The sequence below is a fragment of the Zerene cesonia genome, chromosome 19 (genome assembly GCF_012273895.1).
Source record: "Zerene cesonia ecotype Mississippi chromosome 19, Zerene_cesonia_1.1, whole genome shotgun sequence".
NCBI lineage: Eukaryota > Metazoa > Arthropoda > Insecta > Lepidoptera > Pieridae > Zerene > Zerene cesonia.
The window spans coordinates 4,414,024-4,435,805 of NC_052120.1; the positions used below are offsets into that span (position 1 = coordinate 4,414,024).

General features: G+C 31.5%; 1 protein-coding gene across 3 annotated transcripts in view; it reads left to right on the forward strand.

Annotated features, from left to right (window-relative positions):
• LOC119834654 overlaps positions 1–21,782 on the forward strand; it is a 61,760-nt gene that overhangs the window by 9,021 nt on the left and 30,957 nt on the right. For all 3 annotated transcript variants that reach the window (XM_038359080.1, XM_038359079.1, XM_038359081.1), the window contains exons 2-3: positions 2,724–5,155; positions 5,641–5,777. In XM_038359080.1, coding sequence (XP_038215008.1) covers positions 2,724–5,155; positions 5,641–5,777 — 2,569 coding nt within the window. The remainder of the gene's footprint in view (positions 1–2,723; positions 5,156–5,640; positions 5,778–21,782) is intronic.

The following is a 21,782-nucleotide window of genomic DNA, read 5'->3' on the forward strand; positions in this document are numbered from 1 at the left end:
AATGTTAGATATAAAAACATACATGAATCGAAACCTGACATACTCGTATAGAGTTTAGGCCGTTTTTTGTAGTTTTGCACAAAACGTGGCCGCTTACTGCAAAATTATCACTTACGTCACTGTAAGGCTGAAAAATGTAAAAGTGTAGCGAGTTACATAAATATGATAAATAAGTATCTATTATATAAATACAAGCAAGATATAAATACTTTGTATCATTATAAGGTTAGAAACTTAAGAATGATACGTTTTAAGAATTTATTATTACTTGCTTGCTAACAAAACATGGTTGGAGCAAAAGAGACATATATAGGAGCAGTGGTAGTTCAAAAGTTAATTTCAGTAGGTAGTTATAATGTCTCTTGACCTTTGTTTTAACAATTATATTTTATATATGGTAAAAATATTTAAGACCATAGTCCAGAAACAAATTAGGATATAATTAGAATAATTAATGATGATAGTTCTATGATAAAAATAAACATGCATATGGATGACTGATTAATTAGAACCAGGTGATTGTATAGATATTCCATGTGAATATTAACTTGCTTATACCTACTGCGCTTTGTGTAATAGCCCCAAATATATCTTGGTTTATTACGAGACACTTAAATCGTGTGTAGGTACAACAATTTCACAGGTGGGTAAGTTTTTACACTAAATAGTCGGCTATTATAGACGTGAGTTCAATTTCCGCGTAATTAAGCTTATACGAACAATGTATTATTATACATAGGTATTTCTTAGTATTGCGTAAATACAAGAATGACGTATATCATTAATAAATAAGTAAACTCGGTTGCTTTAATGCAATTAATATTATGATTAAACAACAAAAATAGATGGATAATAAATAGACTATGCAGTATACTGATTATTTATCAATCACATATCACGTGTAATCAGGATAATGTCTTATCGGATAAAAAATAAACAGTCGAAATATTTAATCCCATTATTGATTCTGGGTCGTCCTGACCGCTCTTAACCACAGTATGATCTAACGTCTAACCTTAACCCCCCTACAGAGGTAACTAGTGAGTATAAAATATTTGATACGATGGCATTTTTAACATGAGTAAATAATAAATATTATTTACTCATGTTAGTATATAATAGTAAATTGTAGTAGGTACCAACTGCGTTATTTTAGAGCATATACAATCGACAATTTAAACTATGGGCTCAGGTTTTAGAATAATGATAATATGTACCATGAGTTCAAATTGTAGTAGGTAAACGATTAATGCGTTTAAAAAGTGTTTTGGCAAATTAGAATTGTACACAAATTTAATTTTTAGTTTTAAAACATTGATATGCTTTATAAATGGTTCTTTTAATTTATCAAAATTGTATAAGTATAATTATATCTTTATTGGGGTATACCCCAAAATTAATCATTGGTAACACAATTGGCGTTGAATTTATATAAGCATACGTTTATACTATGCATTATACATGTTACAAAATTAACGAAAATTTTCTGTTATTGTAAACCGTGCACATATCTTCATACTAATTTGAAATTCGTATTTTTAATTAAAATGCAAAAGCAAAAATTCAAGTAGTTTCACAGTATATCGCTAATTGCTTAAGTACCTGCGCATGGCCTTCAATTTAATTGATTAAAAGGTTTAGAGCAAGTTAAAAAACTGTAAAAAGATCATTTTTGTTGTTACAGATAACAATTAGGCGTTATAACGTTATGCCTATAAGCCTAATCTATATCTGGTTAGTCTATATCATAGGTCGGAATTATAAAAAAGCTCTGCCTGCCGATACCTGGTGTGCAGGTAAAATACACATCAGGTATCGATAGGTCGTTTAATATTTTGTGGTTTCAAATGGCCATGAACATAAAGAAACAATTCGATTACAAAGGTTTATTTGGCAATGAACGTAGTTTTTCCAAATGATGGTCACGATGCTTCCTTAAATTTTTTATTTACGTCTTCCTTAAATGTCCTTACAGCTTGTGCATTATATGAACTTGGTTTTTATGACTGCTCGTTAGTGCTACGTGTTTCAGCGTTATAAAATAGTATTGGGTCTTTGATGAAATCGTGTTGTGAGATTCCGTATGTACTAATGAGTGTAAATGAGCCGCCGCCGGCCGCAATAATCGCCTATCAGACTATTGTTACGTTCACTATTTGAAAAACGTTTGGATACTTCCGATATTATGACCATTCGTGACTTCGCGCTCTGATATTTATCTCTGACATTTATGTAGAGCTTGCTAGTTTCTTTTTCGTGGAAAGAGTTTATTGTTTGTACGTATCTTTTGTTTCAAGCCTCTTACTTATAGACTGCACTTTACTCTGTTATCGTTTTTACGGGGCACGATATGTACTACTAAGTTATTACCAACGTATCCTGTTTGCCTTTAGTTCATATGTCTTTGGCCATTTACGAGGGCTCACACACAATGGAATCACCCCGCATAACGACTCGTTGAACCGTGATACGGACACGCCAGGGACATGCCTACATACTGAAGTGAAAAAAAAATCATAATATTAATAATATGACATTATTAGGGGATTAATCCCCACAAGCATAACCCCAGAATGCATTTTTATTAAGATTAAAGAAATATATTGACAAATTTATTGAAAAGAGTTCTTAAATCTTGAGTTCTTAAATTTGTTATTATTAGTAATAGTTGTGACTTATATATAAAATATGATAATAATCAATATTTCTATTTCTTTTTCCAGATTCCTGTCGACAGAAATGGAAAATCAAGATCCTTAGAAATACGGAACGTGTATCCCAGCGAACATTCTAAAATACGAACTTTACATTCAGCAGAATTCAAAAGTTTATTTACAACAGACAGATTAAGAAACGACGATGAAAAAATTAAAAATGAATTAAAGGATAAATTGTATTATAAGCCCTACACATCCCTTATTCCGAAAATAAATTTAAACATGGAGAAAGTTGTAGACAAAAATCCTAGAATTCTTGATTTGCGGGAGAGATTGAATGAGATAACAAAAAAGCAAGATCGTAATGTAGATAAAAAGACAAAGAGCCTTATAAATGACATAACGCAGCAGCTCGTAGAAGATAAAGAAGAAGATGGCTCTGGACCTTATAGCTTATTATTTGATCTTCATAATCCACCCTCTTCATCTAAACTAAACGTAATGGAATCAGATAGAAATAGCAGTATAGCGCAAGATGATGATAATGTCATGTGCTCACGAAATCTTAAAAGAAATTCCAATTCAGATGCAATACATGAAAGACTTCCCAACGTTTTACATTTTGATAATAAACCAATGAACGAATTTGAATATTCATGTGAAAAAGAAACCAACTGCTTGCCTAAAAAAATGTTTAGCACACATTCAAGATCTGATCTTTGCCTACAATTAAAATCGCATAATATGTATTCACGAAATCTCGAAACGAATTTAAGTCCGAACGATAATTCAATGACTAGAACTAACGAAGAAAATTCGTTGGATGATAGTTTGGGCATTTTAACTCCCGACCAGATGGATGACATTTGCTACCTAGAAAATGCCTTTTCTCCTACTGTAGAAGGTTTGCCAATATTTTGTGATAATAATGACTGCAAAGTCTCTCCAGATAATGGCGACACTCCTTCGACTGATAAGACTGAGACAAATTCTGCTGCATCGACAATACATAATGACGGTTATGAAAATAAACTTAGTGTTAAAAAAAATAACATTGCAACAAAACCGTTTGCCCCAATTGCTACTATGGATGCACTAGAAATAAATTCAACTGAAGACAGTGTATTTCTGTCTTATTCTAACAATTTATTTGATAAATCTGCGAGTAGTTCAACCCAAAACCCATTTTGTAAAGATGAATTTTCATCCCAGGAAGCAGAATTGTGCCAAGATGACTCTGTATCAAACATTATTGAAGATGAATTTTTGCCTTCTATACATGGTAGTATTTTGGAACCTGCAAGTTCTATGGCGGATACAACTGTTAATTTAGAAATTCCGTTAGATGGAAAACATGGTATGCCTATAATTACAAATAGGATTGAACAAACTCCTTCACCCGAGGATTTACCTTTAGATAATTCTGATATTAATGGTGAAATTAGTACTTATTCACAATTTTCAGCATCAACACTACATGATTCACAAACATACTCAGACAGTAAGAGTAATGATTATCCGAAATCTATGGAAACTTCAAAGGTATCTAATAGTTTTATAACCAGTATTACAAGTATAACAAGTTTAGACGGTTACCAAGGTGATGGTGAAATGTCTAGACCAGTCAGTAGAAGCGCAGAGCACAATTCTGGTGCACGTGAAGATGCTATCGAAATGGATTGGCAGAACGTGCCGGTGCCAAGAAGAGTTGATCCTATGACTGATTCAGACTTTTTTACGGAAAGTGACGCTGATGGTTTAGATGATCATATGCAGCGAGGTGATAGACGAGCTCAAGTAATAGATGGCGCCTTATATGGTGGTAAAAATAAAAAAGCCAATCCACCTTTGATGGTGAACAGAAGCGAGGATTCTTGTATGGAATCTAGTGGAGTTTATACAGATTTTGAAAATCATCGATCGTCACCCGTATTTTTACATGTCATCAATGATATGTCTCCAGCGTCTACAATATCAAGTAGGTCAGATTGTAGCCAAAAGAATTTAGATCTTGATAAAAATACTATGTATTTTACACCTTTGGAAAATCCTTCAGAAGAAAAAGAAACCAACATCATGTGTATTTTGGACGATGATGAAACTCCTAAAAATACAAGTAAACGAAATTCTATTAACAGCGAAAAGAGTGTGAAGTGTTGCGAGAAAAATAAGGAAGAAAAACGGACTTTCACCTTAAAAAAATATAAAATGCCTAAACGGGATGTACCAAGTAAACTCAAAACGATGCTTCAGAGTAGAAAGAACGACGGAGATAACAGCGTTCAAAGCAGCCCTAAGGCGGCAAAAAAACCAGAGAGGCGGGAGAGCTTTATAAAGAAGAACATAATTGATACTAAAAATGAATTTAAGATTAAATCTTATAAAGACATCAAGTCAAAGGTTGATTGCTCATTTTCTTTACAACGTTCTCAAACCTCTTGCAGCGTAACCAGGCTGATGAACTCTAAATCAACAACCTCCAATATAAAACCTAAAAGGTGAGAAAATTGTATTTTATTTTCATTTTGAATATAGAACTAAATATAATCTCATGTTCTTGCTTTCTTTTAGTGTTTGTTATAGTCAAATATTTCTTGTCTATTCTTATCCAAAACAAACAATTATTATACGTTTAATAAAAGAAAATAAAATTTAATCATTTTCTCAGTGGAGTATTTGCGATAGATTTTTTTAAAGGCAACAAGGATTTCGATTATACATAATATATGTCGTCACCTATCGATATTTTTCTGCTTTTGTAATTTTACTTTTGTTTGATTAAGGAGATTTATATAGTATATACATTTGGAAGACGTTGGCAAATTTTTATGCCATGTTAATTATAAATAATGAGATAATATAAGTATATACCCATTTTTAAAATGCTAACGTTGATCCTTTTCTATTAAAGCATATTTTTCCCCAACTACGCAAATAGAATAATACAAAGAATTTAAGATTATTAACGTGTTTTATTTTGCAGTCGTCACATGCGTATGCGTATGGACTTGGGTTCGGCCAACGGGAGCGGCAAGAGCAGTCTACACAGCTCCCAGAGCGACATTAGCGCTACAAGCACACCAGGGGTGAAACACACGTCCAGTCGCTTCCCCTTACTAAGTGAGTACTTCTATGTTTTATGTTAACATTCATATTATAAGAAAATGCTATAGAATAACTTATAATAATTACCTGGGAGGCGGCTCTGTTCACAAATTGAAGGACATTTGGAACGCCTGTAGAATAGTAATAGCAAATTCTACTTGGAACAACTATATAATTTTTTTGTCCATAGTTGCTTTCCATTGTACTTTTTTTAACACACAGATACAAAGATATTAATTATTACTGATTTTTGATTCGTTCGACGTAAATTAAATGATAAATACTTATTTAATTTTTGTTTACTATTCGTTTATATATAAAGTATTTAAACTCATATTTGATATTTGACACTTATTATATATTGGATATGGTTTATACACTATTTATTTTTTCTTTCTATTTTTGTTCACATACATTTACCTGTCAGCGATACCTTCAAAAGAATTTTTGTGCTACAGGTGCAAGAAGTTTCTTGCATTTTTTATTGGCGTTTCTAATTATCAATGAATTTGTAGATTGTATCACTAGCCGTTATGTACCTAGTAATAAATATATAAAAAAATAAATAAAATGTGTCTTAGAATTTTTTTTGTACCGATTTCAAAAATGAAAACGTTCTATGCTCCGCAGTAAATGTAGATTTTTTATCCATCTTCACCGATATCTTTGCCAACTGACAGACCAATTTTAAAATTTTTTTCTTATTGAAAAGAGTAATAGTAGTTCGCTGAGCGACTTTAAAGTTGGTGTCCAATCCAGTGTCTACGTCTCAGCTCCATGACTGGTAGGACATACTGTTTCAATACTTAGATAATTTGATTGGGGTTGTGACGACGCATAGACTCGACGGACCAAATGCTTCCCAACCCAGCTGTATCGGCCTGTTGATCCTCTCTCCCGAAATTACATTGCCAAGTTTATCATTTGCTTTAGGTATACATGTCTTCCCATGACAACGTCGGGTTGAATAATATAATTAATAAATCGCACTTAAATTCGTTAAAAAGTCTTTAATTTCTAAATGCATAATAGTCGCCTAAAATCAAGCACAAGAAAATAATACACATACCTTCTCATGAAGAACTTCTAGATACCCCTATATTTTGTCTAGCTTTATTAGAAATAATAATAAATTTTTAATTACCATTTTTTTTCAAAATCGGTTTGAACTTCAAGATAAAATATGTAATTGATGGTGTCATTAAAGGATTTTATTTAAATTTTTTTATGATATTACATGCCTTTTTTAAGATATACCTTCGGTGTCAATTCTTGAAGTTTAAATCACTTCATTAAGTATAATAAACGTTATTTATTTGCTATGAAATAGGTACTTTCAGACGCTTCATAGTTTTTACCAAGATAAAACCATTTATTTGCCTAGAGATTTCAAAATATGACTATTGCATCGTCTTGGTATTAAATCAAGGAGCTCACGTTTAGCACTAATATAAAAAAAGGAATTTTATCTATTTTATCTGAGAATAAATTGTTGTTGTGTCTTAATACACCTAAGTGATAAATGACTGGCAGAACGTTTAGCGGGTCAGATAATCTTTCTTCTTATAAATAAAATTCCCCTTTGGAATGATTTTATGTACTTTTATATTACGTATAATCGATAGTTCTTGGAGTACGTTGTACAAACCTAATCAATTTTAAAGAACAATGTCAATGCATAATGTCCTGTGTAAACATTATTAGAGGTTTCAATATATGCTTTTCAACAGTGTAAAATACGTAAGCATAGTGAATGACATATTATTTTTCACAACAAAGTCGCCGCGTCTGTCTGACCATTATAAATATACCAATTTAGAAACATCAAAATGCGACTCTTAATTTGATGAACCAACCTTATTGTTTATAAAATGTTTTTTACAGAGTAAACTATTCTTAATGTTTCGGAGTCGTTACGTTTTCACCGTCACTTGTCTAAGACGACATCTTTTGTTATCAAGACAAATCTAACTAGGTTATCCTTTTGGAAGATATGGAGAATAAAATATTATTGCCTACATTACATGATACTAGCAAATCTCATTACCGTTCTTCGGGTAAAAATTGTAGAATATTATTATTAGTATGATTAAATAGCATTGGTCATCTTTATTTAGGTGCATACTATACATATATCGCGTAAAAGTCGTTTTAGGCATTTTACTGGTTTTTCCCACTCTACGTTAAAATGTTGTGATCTACAATATAACTGTACCATGTAGGTAAGAAACGAGTTCTCTTTTTGCTGAGAGAAATGTTAGCTGCATTTTTTACTCTAGTAAAGAAAAAAAAAAGTTACTTGAATCTTGTAATTAATATATTCACTGAGACAAATTAGCTCTATTTACGGCAGATAGTTATATATTTTTTTTGCCTTATTGAAAAATATTCAATTGTTCCCATCCTTATTCTGACTTCCAATACATATATTACACATAGTTGAGCTCTATTATAGTATGTTGTATAATATTATCACAGCGACTCTATTTTTTTTAAATAATTGTTATTTTATGTAAATTTATATTATACATTGAGTTTTACGTGTATTTATTCCAAATTCCACAATCGTACTATAATTTTTTAATGATTATTTTACATAACATTATATTGTTAGGGAAATACGGCATACCAATTATTTTTTAGATGAAATTCGGCCAACGTGATCAATATAACAGTACCGTTTATATTCTTTATCGAATCCGTTGTTGGAGTATGTTTTAGGCATTACTATATTTTGTTGCGGAAGGCCGTGAATACATTTACATATTTTGTAATTACCTCCACCCCAGTTATTGTAAACCAAATCAGCTGTGTTACATGCAATATGCATAAATCGATGTAAAAGGTCAAGACAAGCGACACGAGGAGGACCGCATGGCAACTGACATTTCCTCTCGCAACTCGCTACTTGCTAGACAAGTCGCGGAGTTGGAGAACTTGCCAGTCGCCGGTGAGACGCGACCGGCGCGCGCCGTCTGCGCCACTCTGTCGCGTATCTGACGTCACGTACATCGCTAAAAATCAATGGTTTCCCCTCCGCCACTAAGGTTAACCGCATACCGCATTTTGAAGGAAAATGTGATCTATGCCAGTGAAGTGTCGAACAGTTGAACGACAAACGAATTATTTATTAGCAGCACGACGTGTGAACGGTTTACTTTCATACCTGTTTTTTTGAGTGGTGTCATAATTCATTTCCTATAAAATTTTCTTTCATTAATTACTTCCCGTTATAAAGTTATAAGCAGATACAATGATTTGTAACTACGCGGAAATGATATTGGCGTTATTATCACTTACATTAATTACCTCACCCAAATACTGGTCGCAATAACTTAATAGTTTATATTTTAAAATTTCTCCAAACTGAACCCCTCGATGTATCTAATAAAGCTATAATTTAACAATGCACATTGAAATCATCTAGTATATAAATATTTCACTGACGTATATCAATGCCCTTCATTACTATGCACCAAGGAACAACTGATTAAACATAAACAACTCAAACTTGAATGCTTTCAACGAAAACTGGTTGTTTAATGTCTAATGAGATTCCATCGATGGCTTTAATTCCGTTATTTAACTGAACATAGATCTATTTATTGTCTACGTTCAATTTTTATATATAAATAAAAATTTCATTATTAAAGAGAAAAACAAGATTTTGCTCCACCTTTACATAGAGCGTTTAGTTTTTCGTACCAAGCTAAGATTTCACGAAATAAATAACACCATCTAAAAATTCATTTATTTAATTACGTATCTGTATATGTAAAAGATATACATAAAACAAGAAGATTATTGAGAAACATCTATAATTCTATTCATATTTTTTATCTTGTTAAGTATTTACTGCAGTGGCAGCATACGTTTTCTTTCGGCTTACTTTAACTCAATTACGTGTGTTTAACCTTACTGCGGCAAAGTATTATCGTCGCTTAAAATAGGTTTGCAAATCGTGCAACGATTAATTTACTAACTTTCTTAGTCGATGTTAATATAAATAATCAAAAGATCGCGACTGTAGCGAATCGCAATAAAAAGTTATCTCCCAACCTTTCACTATATCTAGCCTCGATGATCGACACGCAAGAAGTAACTATCGCTATTAATTTTCTGTCGAATCGTTAATTTTGCGTACCCTTGTAGTTTTATTATTTTTAAATTGTCTTTGCGCACGGATAGCCGTGACATACGTGTAGTACATACACGAGTCACAGTTCCCCTAGTGCTAAATGAATTTAAATAAGTTTGTGAAAAAGGAATTATTTTAATTCAATTAAATGTTTAGTGCAAGAGTTAAAAATATTTGGAAAGAAATGGCATTTATGTTAAATGTAATATTACTTAGCAACATTTGAAATAATTTTTAAAATTTTAGTTCAAAATTTAGTATATACATTTTATCGTAGTTTATGAGGATTATGTATATATGTATATACTAGATGATATTTCGAACTTAAGTAACCTATCATATCAATCACTGATTATTTGACATTGATGAGATTGTATAAGAGATGACGGTGACTTTTCTTATCATAAGTCATGTCCGATATCAGAGGATACCTTAAGTTTATAGGTAATAGTGGCCAGAATAGTTCAAAAACAAGTTTAGTTTTTATTGTTTAGATGTACATTTAAATTATAAATATCCACGTTCATTTCTTAAAAACAATATTTAAACAACATCTTATTTGGTGTACCTGACGTTTAATTTTGCAAATCATATAATTTGCTGCTTCATTTCCAAAGGTATAGAAGCATTTATTATGATTATACAAATTTTAAGATGTATGCAAAAAGAATTTGCGAAAAAAAATCATTCTTCTACACTTCCACAGAGATCGTTACGATATATAGCTATATAGCAATCATTATTGGATTAAGACGTCCGCACGAGCTGGACTTATCTAACTATACGAAGGTATTAAATGGTCTAGCAGGCGTCACTTGTATGTGAAATCCGCTGGAAACCGATGCAGTGTAACGGGTTATTCTTGTCGATGGATTTGTTGACTAGCTGAGAAACGTTGACCCCGCCGATGAAGGCGAAACCGACGAGCAAACTTGCAAACATTTTGATAACAATGTTAGAGCCGGTACCGCTAAACTGCCATTTGTTCATAAATTTGCAAACATATTCTCAGAATAGAATCCGGAAAATAACTGAGTTCCGTACGTACCTTATAAAATAAAATAGGCATATATGTACAGATTTTATATAAGATGACAATCCGATCAAGTTTATTGGTAGTTAAAGCAAATGAGATGAAATTACTTTACAATGACAGAGTCAGACACCAAATATACCCAACAGTAATGTATACTGATATGTCCAAAAGAAAAGCAACCAATAAAATGATAAAATTTCGTTAACCTAAATAGAGCCACAGATACCCAATTTACATTCGATTTGTCGGCCTAAAAGCCTTCATGACACGGCATTCTACCATTACGTAAATGGTGTGGCGATACAGTAAGAATACAATTGTCGCCCACAGCAGGTTACAGCGGATATCCACCAGTAAGAATGGCATTACCGTTGTTGATGCAATGTTTGTTTACTTAGCTACAGAATACTAAAGTTAGCATTTTAATTTTGTCAGTGTATTGATAATTTATGCCAATATTATTCGACCTTGAGAGGCAACCTTGCACTGCAATGCCATTGAGATTTTATATTTTTAGGCTTCTGCTATGAAAGGTTTTAGCGTATCGTCAGACGCAGCCTTTTCACAAACACCTCTCAGTTCACTCTTATATTCCCAACGTCAATCCTATTTTTATTTCCTTTGTCCCATAGCTAGCAGAACATTCGCAAAGACATTGTCTCTGCAAATGTTCATGGGCTTTATTGGTTCCTTCGCATCAGGCGACGCATAAATCCGATTGCCTGCTATGAATGTATTTTAATCTTGCTAAAAGCTTCACGTAAAATACTAAATCCAGAAAAATAGAATACAATGTATTTTAAATATAAATTTTTCAAGATACTTTTATATCTTGAAAAATCTAAATCTATCTTGTAGGTGCGACAACTTTATATTATTTCAGAAAGAATGAAATTTAAAATATACCACAATACAGATTCAAACGAATTAAGCCAAAGATCTAAAAATAAAACAAAGTTGTCTTTTCTTTAAAATTTCTCTTTCTACGAAATTTCTAGACTATTTCTATCGAGATATAAAATTGTTTAACTGCTTAAAATCATAATTTAATGTTTTAGACACGATTTACTTATTTGTTCATCACTCCAAATACATAATTATCTTAGCTAAAAGTCTTAAGCCTGGTTAATTTTGATATTATTATAGCAATTAGGTACGTAGTAACTTACGACGTTTGAACAATTTGCAGCAAACTATAACATGATTATATATAAAACATGTATAAATTACTTCGGCTTTCAGATAGGCTCTAAAATTAAATAGATGGTGACGGGTGGCCAACAGTAGCAGTAGACCGCACCCATCTTTTGGACTGTTGCGGATGAAAAGTTGTGTTTGTGTTAGTGCCTCTTGCAACTTATCACATCTATGTGTACACACACACTTTATTTTGTTTTGTTTGATTTAACACGAGTATTATACATTTAGAATTTAAACTTAAACGTGACAATGCTCGCTATAAAATTGTCGAAACGTCGTTAAATAATATAAGGATAAGTCGCGTTAAAATGTCTTTAATATCATATAACATGTCCAGAACAACAAACAAGGAATAAAAAGTATACAATACTTTTTATTCCTTGTTTGTTGTTTCTTGTTGTTGTGTCATTTGGGAACAATGATAACTGTACCCTTGGTCATTACAATGGCGTAATTTAATCCCCTGCAGGTGTAGGGTTTCCCGAGTGGTAGATAAGTGATAAAAAATGAAATATCTAAATCTGGTAAACCTTTCCCGTATGAATAAACTATGAACACAAAATTTAATTTGATGATCACAGTTATTTTTTAATGAAATAGAATATGTTTCCTATTATCTAGATATGTAATCACAGCCCCTTAGTGCTAGATTAGTTTTTGTTATTGTCTTTTTATTTGTAGCATAATAATTCAACATGTTTTTATTATATAATGACTTAAGATAAAAACAAAGCAATAGAAAGAGGAGATATAACTACTCGTCTTTAATTACTTAACTATAAGACGTAGCATCCGTAATATCGGATAATGTTGCTAAATACATCACATTCACCGATATCTTGTCAATCAATTACATTTCGTTAAGTAACAATAACAAATTAAATCAGGATGTATCATTTTGCAATTGCATAATATAAATATTGAATGGGGTTCATAATGTCTTATACATAGGTACCATTGTGAACCTACAGTCGAAAGTATGACGACTGCTTTTTTGTGCTTTTGTAACTGCAGACCGGTTATAATGTGGAGTAGAATGTACAGGTGAGTATAAAGAACAGGTCCTGGATCGCTCGTGGCCATTCCTTACCTAGATACGAATAAAATAATGCCCACCAACAGCTAGAAGGCATTCTAGAAACCAATGTTTATTTAAACACGTGATTATGTTAATTGTATGCAAATTGGACGACCTAGTCAGTCTACAATTTTCTTGTAACAATCTGACTGGTTACGTGATAGGTGTACTGTTTCAAATTGTGTCATATTTAGATGTAATACAGTTCATTATGTTATACCCATAATATAATCGTAAAGATCTTGGAAAAATTATTAAAAGGTGTCGCCGTGTTTAGTTTACATTTACACTATTATTTCAAAATTACGAAGATATTTTTAAATAATAGTGTAATACACAATTATTTATTCAATTTCCTTATTAAATATTCCTTGAGTGATATTTAGTAACCAACAACCTCTCTTTGGACGGAATCACAAGACACCTCCACTAAGCTTCGTTTGAATAATATTAGGAGCCTCAAATTTATCGGAACATTCAGCAAATGCCTCCGGCGCTCTGTTGATTCAATCGCAACTTAAAAGTAAATGCATGTCTCATTAACGTATCTAATTTGAAAAACATTATGAGACCGGCATTTTGTGTGCGAGAGGCAGCTTTAGTTCACGTAACGCAAACGCGTTCCGACTGTGTAATTTGTTACGTGACTCCAATTATTATTATACTTTCGATCGTTTTCAGTAGATAACGACGTAAACTTAAATGTCTATCAACTATCGAGGGGAAAATTTTAAAATTGTCATTCCGCGTACCGCTTAATGTATGGTTGTTAAAATAGGTATCAATATAATTGTGGCTGTTATATTTAAAAACTTTTCCTCTAGAAGCCAAGTATTCGACCTTTTGCAAAGTCAAAGACATTTTAAAAGATAAAATATGACTTAATATGAAACAAATAAATATATATGAAAACAGATGCATTTATTTGATCACTTGTGAACACAAAGTATCGATAGTCGACACGACTCCTTCGATAATATCTCATAACTGGAGATTCTGGGCTTGGCTTTGGCTGAGCGTATAATAGGAATATCTCGTAAGTATCCATTAGTAAAATATTAATTATTTAAAAAACGTTTTGTCTTGGGTGTACGGGGAGACACTTTTTTATAGAAAAAGAGCTACACTGGAACTTAATAAATTGCAACGACAGCTATATATGCCATTCTGTTACTAACGGTCTATTTAAAACGAATCTTGAAATTAATGTGCATCATTATATTTTGCATTGTACGTAGATATGACGTAACTCAAAAAACTACACGAATCTTCATCAAAAATTGATTCAGGAGTTTCAGTTTTCATTAAGACATTCGATAATTTTAGAAATATGTATTGACTAGATTGTTTCGTAATAAAAACGAACACTACGTGAGGACTATACCTTAAAAATATCCGATACAATGTCCTTCAATCACGGTGATGTTGATAAGCCGGATGTTTCTGTCCTCATATGTTGTAGCTATATATATGTGAGGAAGAGGGATCGGCGCGTGTATATATTGTTTATGCTGAGTGTAATAGCTGCTATGGCCCTTGTAACCTTTGATAGTAATGAATGTGATTTGTAACAACTGTTCATTTCAAGGAATCGAATTTTAGGTTGAAATTTCTGCACAATAAAGTCCTATAATTCCTAAATTGTACTAAAGTGTGTGATGTTAATAAGAAATTGCTCATTAACGTTTAATCTTTAAAGAAAATGCATAACAGGGTTAAACGTACACTGAATGTAGCAACAAACGGTTAGAAAAAAAAAACAATGGATAGATTTCTCGCTTTAATTAACTATTTTCATTATTTAATTAGTTCTGCGTTTGTATAACACTTTTGTATAAATTATTTTTTACCAAAATTATATATTTAGAAATTAAAAACTTTTTAACGGATTTTATTTAAATTATATAGAAATTATATAGATAGAAAGAAACTTCCTTAAACTTTTCTTGGGTAGATGCTGATTTCGCTGTGTTATTCTTTTATATTGAAACTGAGCGTAGTTATTGTATAGCACATTTAAAAGTTAATGGAAGAATAGCATGTATATAATTATTTTATCAAAAAAATAAACCGCCTTCAAATTGTTAGAACTAGACCAAATTAAAATAAGATCACATGGGACGCACCAGCTTTCAATTAAGAAGTATCAAAATCGGTTCATCCAGTCGAAAAAAGTGAGACCTCCTTTTGTTGGAATTCTGTTGAAAATATTAAAAAACATCTGAGAATATAATCTATGACAAATCTTTATTTTATTCAGGTTAATTAATTTACTATAGTCATTGTAAATCTACTTTATAAGCTACAATTGAAAAATAATTTTGTGTGATTGGATATGGTTGATTTGATGATGAAAGTAGGTATTATAAGCAGTTATAATCTTAATTACTAAACTGTAACGGTTTCCAAAGACTTTATACACAATCATTCATAAAGAAAACATTACTATACATGAATTAAAATAGTTAATAATCAAAGATCAGTAAGCGAGATTATAGTCTATTAGAATATTGATATTATAAAATAGTATATTCAAAACGTGCTCGTAGACATGGGTGGTCATCGTAACAGTCGCAGCTCAATATAACTGTAACATCACTGAACTATTTAAATTATTTTTAGCCTAACGCGTATTTCTATTTTAATTTATTTCGTTCTAATTCGGTTACACATCAAAAACATCATAAAACTTCATTTAAAAATTATAAATATATATTATATGTATGATATTATAAAAAGACAGCTTAATGGAAGTCTATTTAGAATATTGTTAAAAGGTTTCAGCCATGGTGAGATTGGGACGGTCCCTTTAAACGTATACATTTTGGATACGTGCCAACAGCCTCGCTTATGTTTTGTTTATTACGAGATTCCGCCAAAACTGTTGCAATAGACCGACCTCATTCCGCCATTATGTTTATGTGAGCAAGTCACATTATGATTGAACCCTAAAATAATATATCAATCGCTTGCGGAGCTTATTAATATTGCGCTTGCGTCAGTTTCCTTCATAAAGTCGACGTTTTATAAAAACAACAACAATGAAGTCCGTAGTGTGCCTTTGATTTACGATATTTTGTTACCCACAATTCTTGGATCTAATATCTATTTTCAGTAATGTTACCAATACTAAAATATAACTTGTACTTCTCATATGAATAGAAAAGTCATTCTTTATATTTTGTACATTGATAAGTATCAGTTCGGGTTTGATTTAAGGAAAATAAGTTATTTAATGAAGTATTATTTATATATTGTGCCATATAGGTCCAAGGGAATGTAGCTTATTCTATTCACTTTCTTATTTATTATTTGGTTCCGGTATTATCGGTATTGATTCTGTTTGCAATTTAAAAATGATCATTGTTTCCTCTATATCGACAATAAATATGGTTAATGATTATATAGTATTTTGCATTAAATCAGAATGTGAACTAGGAAACAGATGAATAAGTACGTAATAATTCAATTCAATGATTTTACAGTTTGTTGCATTATTGGTTATAAAATTTACATATACATATATCCAAGTAACGGTAAGTGTGCATCTGTACTACTAAAGAAAACATTATTCCTATTCAGTGACCTAGTGAATCTTATTTCAGATCGAAACGCTCGACTGCACTTTCTGTCCTATTAACCAGTCAATCTGAATACAGGAGTTATGCCCATTATTTCTCAGAAGAATATACCTCTATATGAATTATATTGCCCCTATTAATTTCGAACAAATGACTTCCTCTTCAAAATTATAGTGATGCGGTTATGGATATTAAATAAGATTGTTGATAGCCATGCGAGCAAATTAATGAGTTGTGATGCAATTTTAAACAGTTCGATGTATTTGTTGTAATATACTTTATTATATATAATTTAACGTACATATTTAATTGTTTTATTCATACTGGACTCATGAATAGGTCATGCACCTCATACTGACTTCCACGTAATTGTTAATATAATTCCGAGGATTCCATAAAAACGGCTTATATAAAAAAGTTTGAACCAAGATTATAAATATAGTCGCTAAATTTGCTATTTCCGTCGGTGAGCTCAAGATAATAACGAAATGACGTCTTATGTATATATGATTATTATGCTCACTGCTCATACCTGAGAGTTAAGTCTTGTATTTCAAATTTTGTGAATATGGAATGTCAATAAAGTCTGTTCGTTGTGTTTGCACACACCATAAACTAACAATGTTCATGAAAAACAAGCGTTTATCGCATATAGACTTTTGATTTTACGTCGATGTTATTGCAACAATCTCGGAGGCATAAACAAAGACTAATGATTGATAATGTATTATAGGTCTACTATGCTGAGAACCTCTCTCGTTTTGGCGGAGTTGGTTGAAGAAAATCGAAAATCATTTCCTTCTTTTTAATTGAATTAATAATGTTAAACATCATTAATTTTTATATTTCATAACAAAAGCTACCACCATAAAGTAAATGATGAGCTGCATAAAGGACAATTACACGATTTAAAAAATGTTTATTAACAAAATGCTTGCATTAAAGGTAACATTGCATTTTGCTAGTAAATAACAGCTTTGGTATGTTATTAAGAAGTATCGTGACTGAAACAAGTATGTAGGTATACATATTGCTCAATTATTGGTGGGGAACATCCATTTTGTATTTACTTTGCAAACACTTGTTTTACGGTTGTGAACAGTGAGCGATGTGCTAAATGTATATACCTACTTACCTAAAAATATACACACGTATTTGAAGTCAAAGTGTTAGAAACAAAATAACGATGTGCTTTTAAATAACGTTTTTATATTTTTATATATTTCAATCTTCGTGTTTTTTGTGCTTGGTAAAATAACCTTGAAACATAATTTAATTTGTTGTATTAATGTGTTTTAATACCGGTAGAGATTTTGGCTTTGTTGCGTTTTAAATTATGTCGGATCATTAAATTCAATTACGTAACATAAATGCTCTTTATATTAATGATAATTGCATAGGATAGTACGAAATATAACCCACTTGCTTAAAAATTTCATAACAGTAAGAGTCCATATTTTACGCCCGCGTGCTTTTACTACTGCGGTTGTTCTGTGTATTACAAGAACGTTTCGTGAAGCGTGGAAAAAAATAAGAATACGCATAGTACTCTTCTATTTTAATATGCTGTATGTATTGAATTATGTAAATAATTACATTTGTTTAAATATCTATGAGATTAACATCATGAACAAAAAATTTAACTAACTTAATATTAATCTGAAAAGAATACGATAGAAAAATGTGGTCTTGTGACTCGTTGAGTATTTATAATGTAAAGTCTAAAGAAAAATACGTGAGAAAATGTTGTTTTGCTACAAAATCTCTGTTTGTGTCTAGTTCAGAGTGAATAATATATGCGGGCCTGCCTTCACACTAGATGCGTGACGTTTAAAATATTGCTTGAAAGGACACGAGGCACATCTTAAGTTATTTAACCCTGAAATGTGTCTAAAATAACTATGCAAGAGAACTGGTGACACTTGCGTTCCGTACTAAGTAAAGAGCATTGTAACATACTTGTATCGCCACGTCGAAATAGAATTTTCGTGCTATGTGCGTTCTCGGTAAACTAAATTTAGTTTTCAATGATTAAACTTTGTGGATATCTATGTGATGAATTGTCTTTTGTATTAGAAGTAGTTACTGCAGTAATGTTTCATGAAAACTACTTAATTTTTTTATAGGGATTAAGGATATTTTGCTTTATAACAAATATTTAGTTTTAATAGCATATAAGAACTTAAGAACAATTCGCAAATCATTGCAACTTGTATGTACAAGGTTATAATTCTATCTTTATTCTACTTATGTATCTACCAAACGGTAAAATCAGTTTACGATCAAACTTCTCTTTGCTTGTTCTGAGAGCATAAATATTTAATACGTTCCTCTATTATCTCGTCAAACTGCCTGCAACTTTCATTTCGCACTAGATGTTATTACTATATTGCTATATATTTCTACGTACACTGCAGTTAATATTTATACAGCCATTTTTCTATAGAAAGCTGTTACTGCGAATTCTAAATTATGGGAAATGCCTAATATTACTTTAAAAATTCTAGTAAACTACCTATTTCCTTCTTTGCGCAAATGTATACTTGCATTAAAATTACGTATAGATGCGTATTAAATTAATCGATTTGTAAAATGTCTTTAGATTTGCATAAATAAGATTTCCAGATATCATTAGGTAAATACCGCTTGATAAATAAGCGCCGAGTAAGCAGTTCTCAGAAAAGTTTTAACAGCGCTTAATGTCATAACCATTTCTATTGACCTGTGCTATACAAGTTATTACATTATCCGTTCTGGTTTATGAATAGAAACGTGATACAAGGAGGGGTTCTGGTTATCCTGGACGGTGTAGTGAGTCGGCTACAGAAATAGATTAAAGCGTTGCAATAATTATATCAGCGAACGTCGCTTTGTTGATCGCGTTAGACCACGTGTAGCTAATGAAAATTTCGATTTGACAAACAGTCATTATTACGGCCGCAAATAAGTAAGGTCATGGACCTGAAAGCTGAAACGTTTTCTATGAACCGCGGTTTATAGTTTATAGGCCTTAATAAAACTATTTATCGACGGTGAAATAAACTTTATCGCAGAATTTGAGTCATGACACTTTCTCATTTTCGGTAAATACAGGACGAACACATTTCTGTATCAACAGTGATATAATTAGATATGTCTCCGTACCTACATATTGATAAGAAAAGTTGTGGATGTGGACGACTGATGAACTAATAAATCTAGTGCAAGCAATAACAAGTTCCTAATGAATATTACAATTTTATATTGAGAAATATAATGTATTCGACTCAATGAAATTCTTCAAGTTTCTGAAGATGGGGGCACACGGGTCCAAGGAGAAGCTTTATAGAAGTAACTCAGAAAAATATCCGTCCAAATTGCCGGTACCTAACGACAAAAAGTATAAAATTTCCGTTAACAGGGAGAGATTTGGATCATTTGGTACGAGGGGTAAGTGGCCATGATATTTTCAGTATTTTTATTATTAACATATAGATACCTATGTTATATGTACATAACTGGCGTATCGTTATCAGAAAGACCCTTAAGTATATAATTCTTTAAAAAGATATTGATCACAATCGTAATTCAGAATCAAATAGAAAAATATTCAATGTAACATCGGAATGGTTTCATTACAGTCTCTTTGTAATTTTAATTGGATTTTAGAGAAGTTACAATTTAATGTCTGATTGGTTTACTACAAGATACCCGTGGAGAAAGAACGATATGCCAGAATTTGTATTTTAATTTATTTGTTTGTTTTTATTTATAATTGCATTTTTGTCTAGTAAGTTACGATTGAATATTAGTAGGAATACCTTCTACTTTGTATTTTTCTTTAATTCAGTCCATTTCATACTTAGTTTTACTAAATAATAAACCACTTAAAATTTTGTAATAACTCTTTTAATAAAAATATTACGCTTTACTTTTTAAATACACAGTGTTTGCAAACTGCCTTACGACATTATAATACGGATGTTAATAGAACCTAATTTATGGAGAAATTTTGAATCCATAAATATAAAAATGTCACATTTGCATCATCAGACCATTAGCAATGAAATGACGATTATGTTAACACAAACGCGACGCTCGTGTGCATGCCGGCAATAAACGGAAACCTTATAGATTCAAAGTTAATCTTCACGTGTAGTGGCCAATGCTCCTATAAAAAGTAAAATAAGTACATAACGCACGACCATCTTAACGTCATAACTTTCCACAAACGTGTTATGTCTGTATGAACCGATGCATGATGCTAATGAAAAATATTTTTTCAAGAACTCACCGCTATCTCGATTGCATTGTCTAACGCAATGTTCCCACGGCTTGCGAGAGTACAAGAGATATTTAAGATTGTATGTATGATATGCGAATAGAACACCGACCTAGTCCTTTACTAGTTACAGACTGTATGTAACCAAACATGTACTACACGCGATATGAATGATTAATTAATTGCAAATAAAATTTACCAACCTTATGTAATAATATTTTAACTTATTTATGCTTAAAACATGTACCTAATGAATAATAACCACGAATAGTATGCGTATTCAATCAGCCAATCAATCAAATAACTAATTTATTTGAATGAATTGTGAAAAAAGAAATTACTTGAGCAAATTTAATGAAAGTTTGAGGTAATGGCATTTGCATCTTCACATAATTAAAAATTTCGTGAAACTCATTTTATAAGTATATTAATTTTAACATTAATCTGGCAAATACCATATTTATATAATGCGCTTCGTTGAAACTATAAGATAAGTATTCACGAAAGTGATGACTAAGCTATTAGGGTTGACCGAGAGGGTTATTTGTAGCGAGGGTGCTTGTTGATAGCTGATATTCCGAAAGATTAGACGTTCTGCTATTTAGACGCGATTATATCTAGAGCTTTTGCGAAATCAACTAAAATTACGCCCATATACTTAGTCTGGCCATAAATACTGTTACACTTAATTATAAAAAAATATTACATTTGAATTTCGAATCTGTC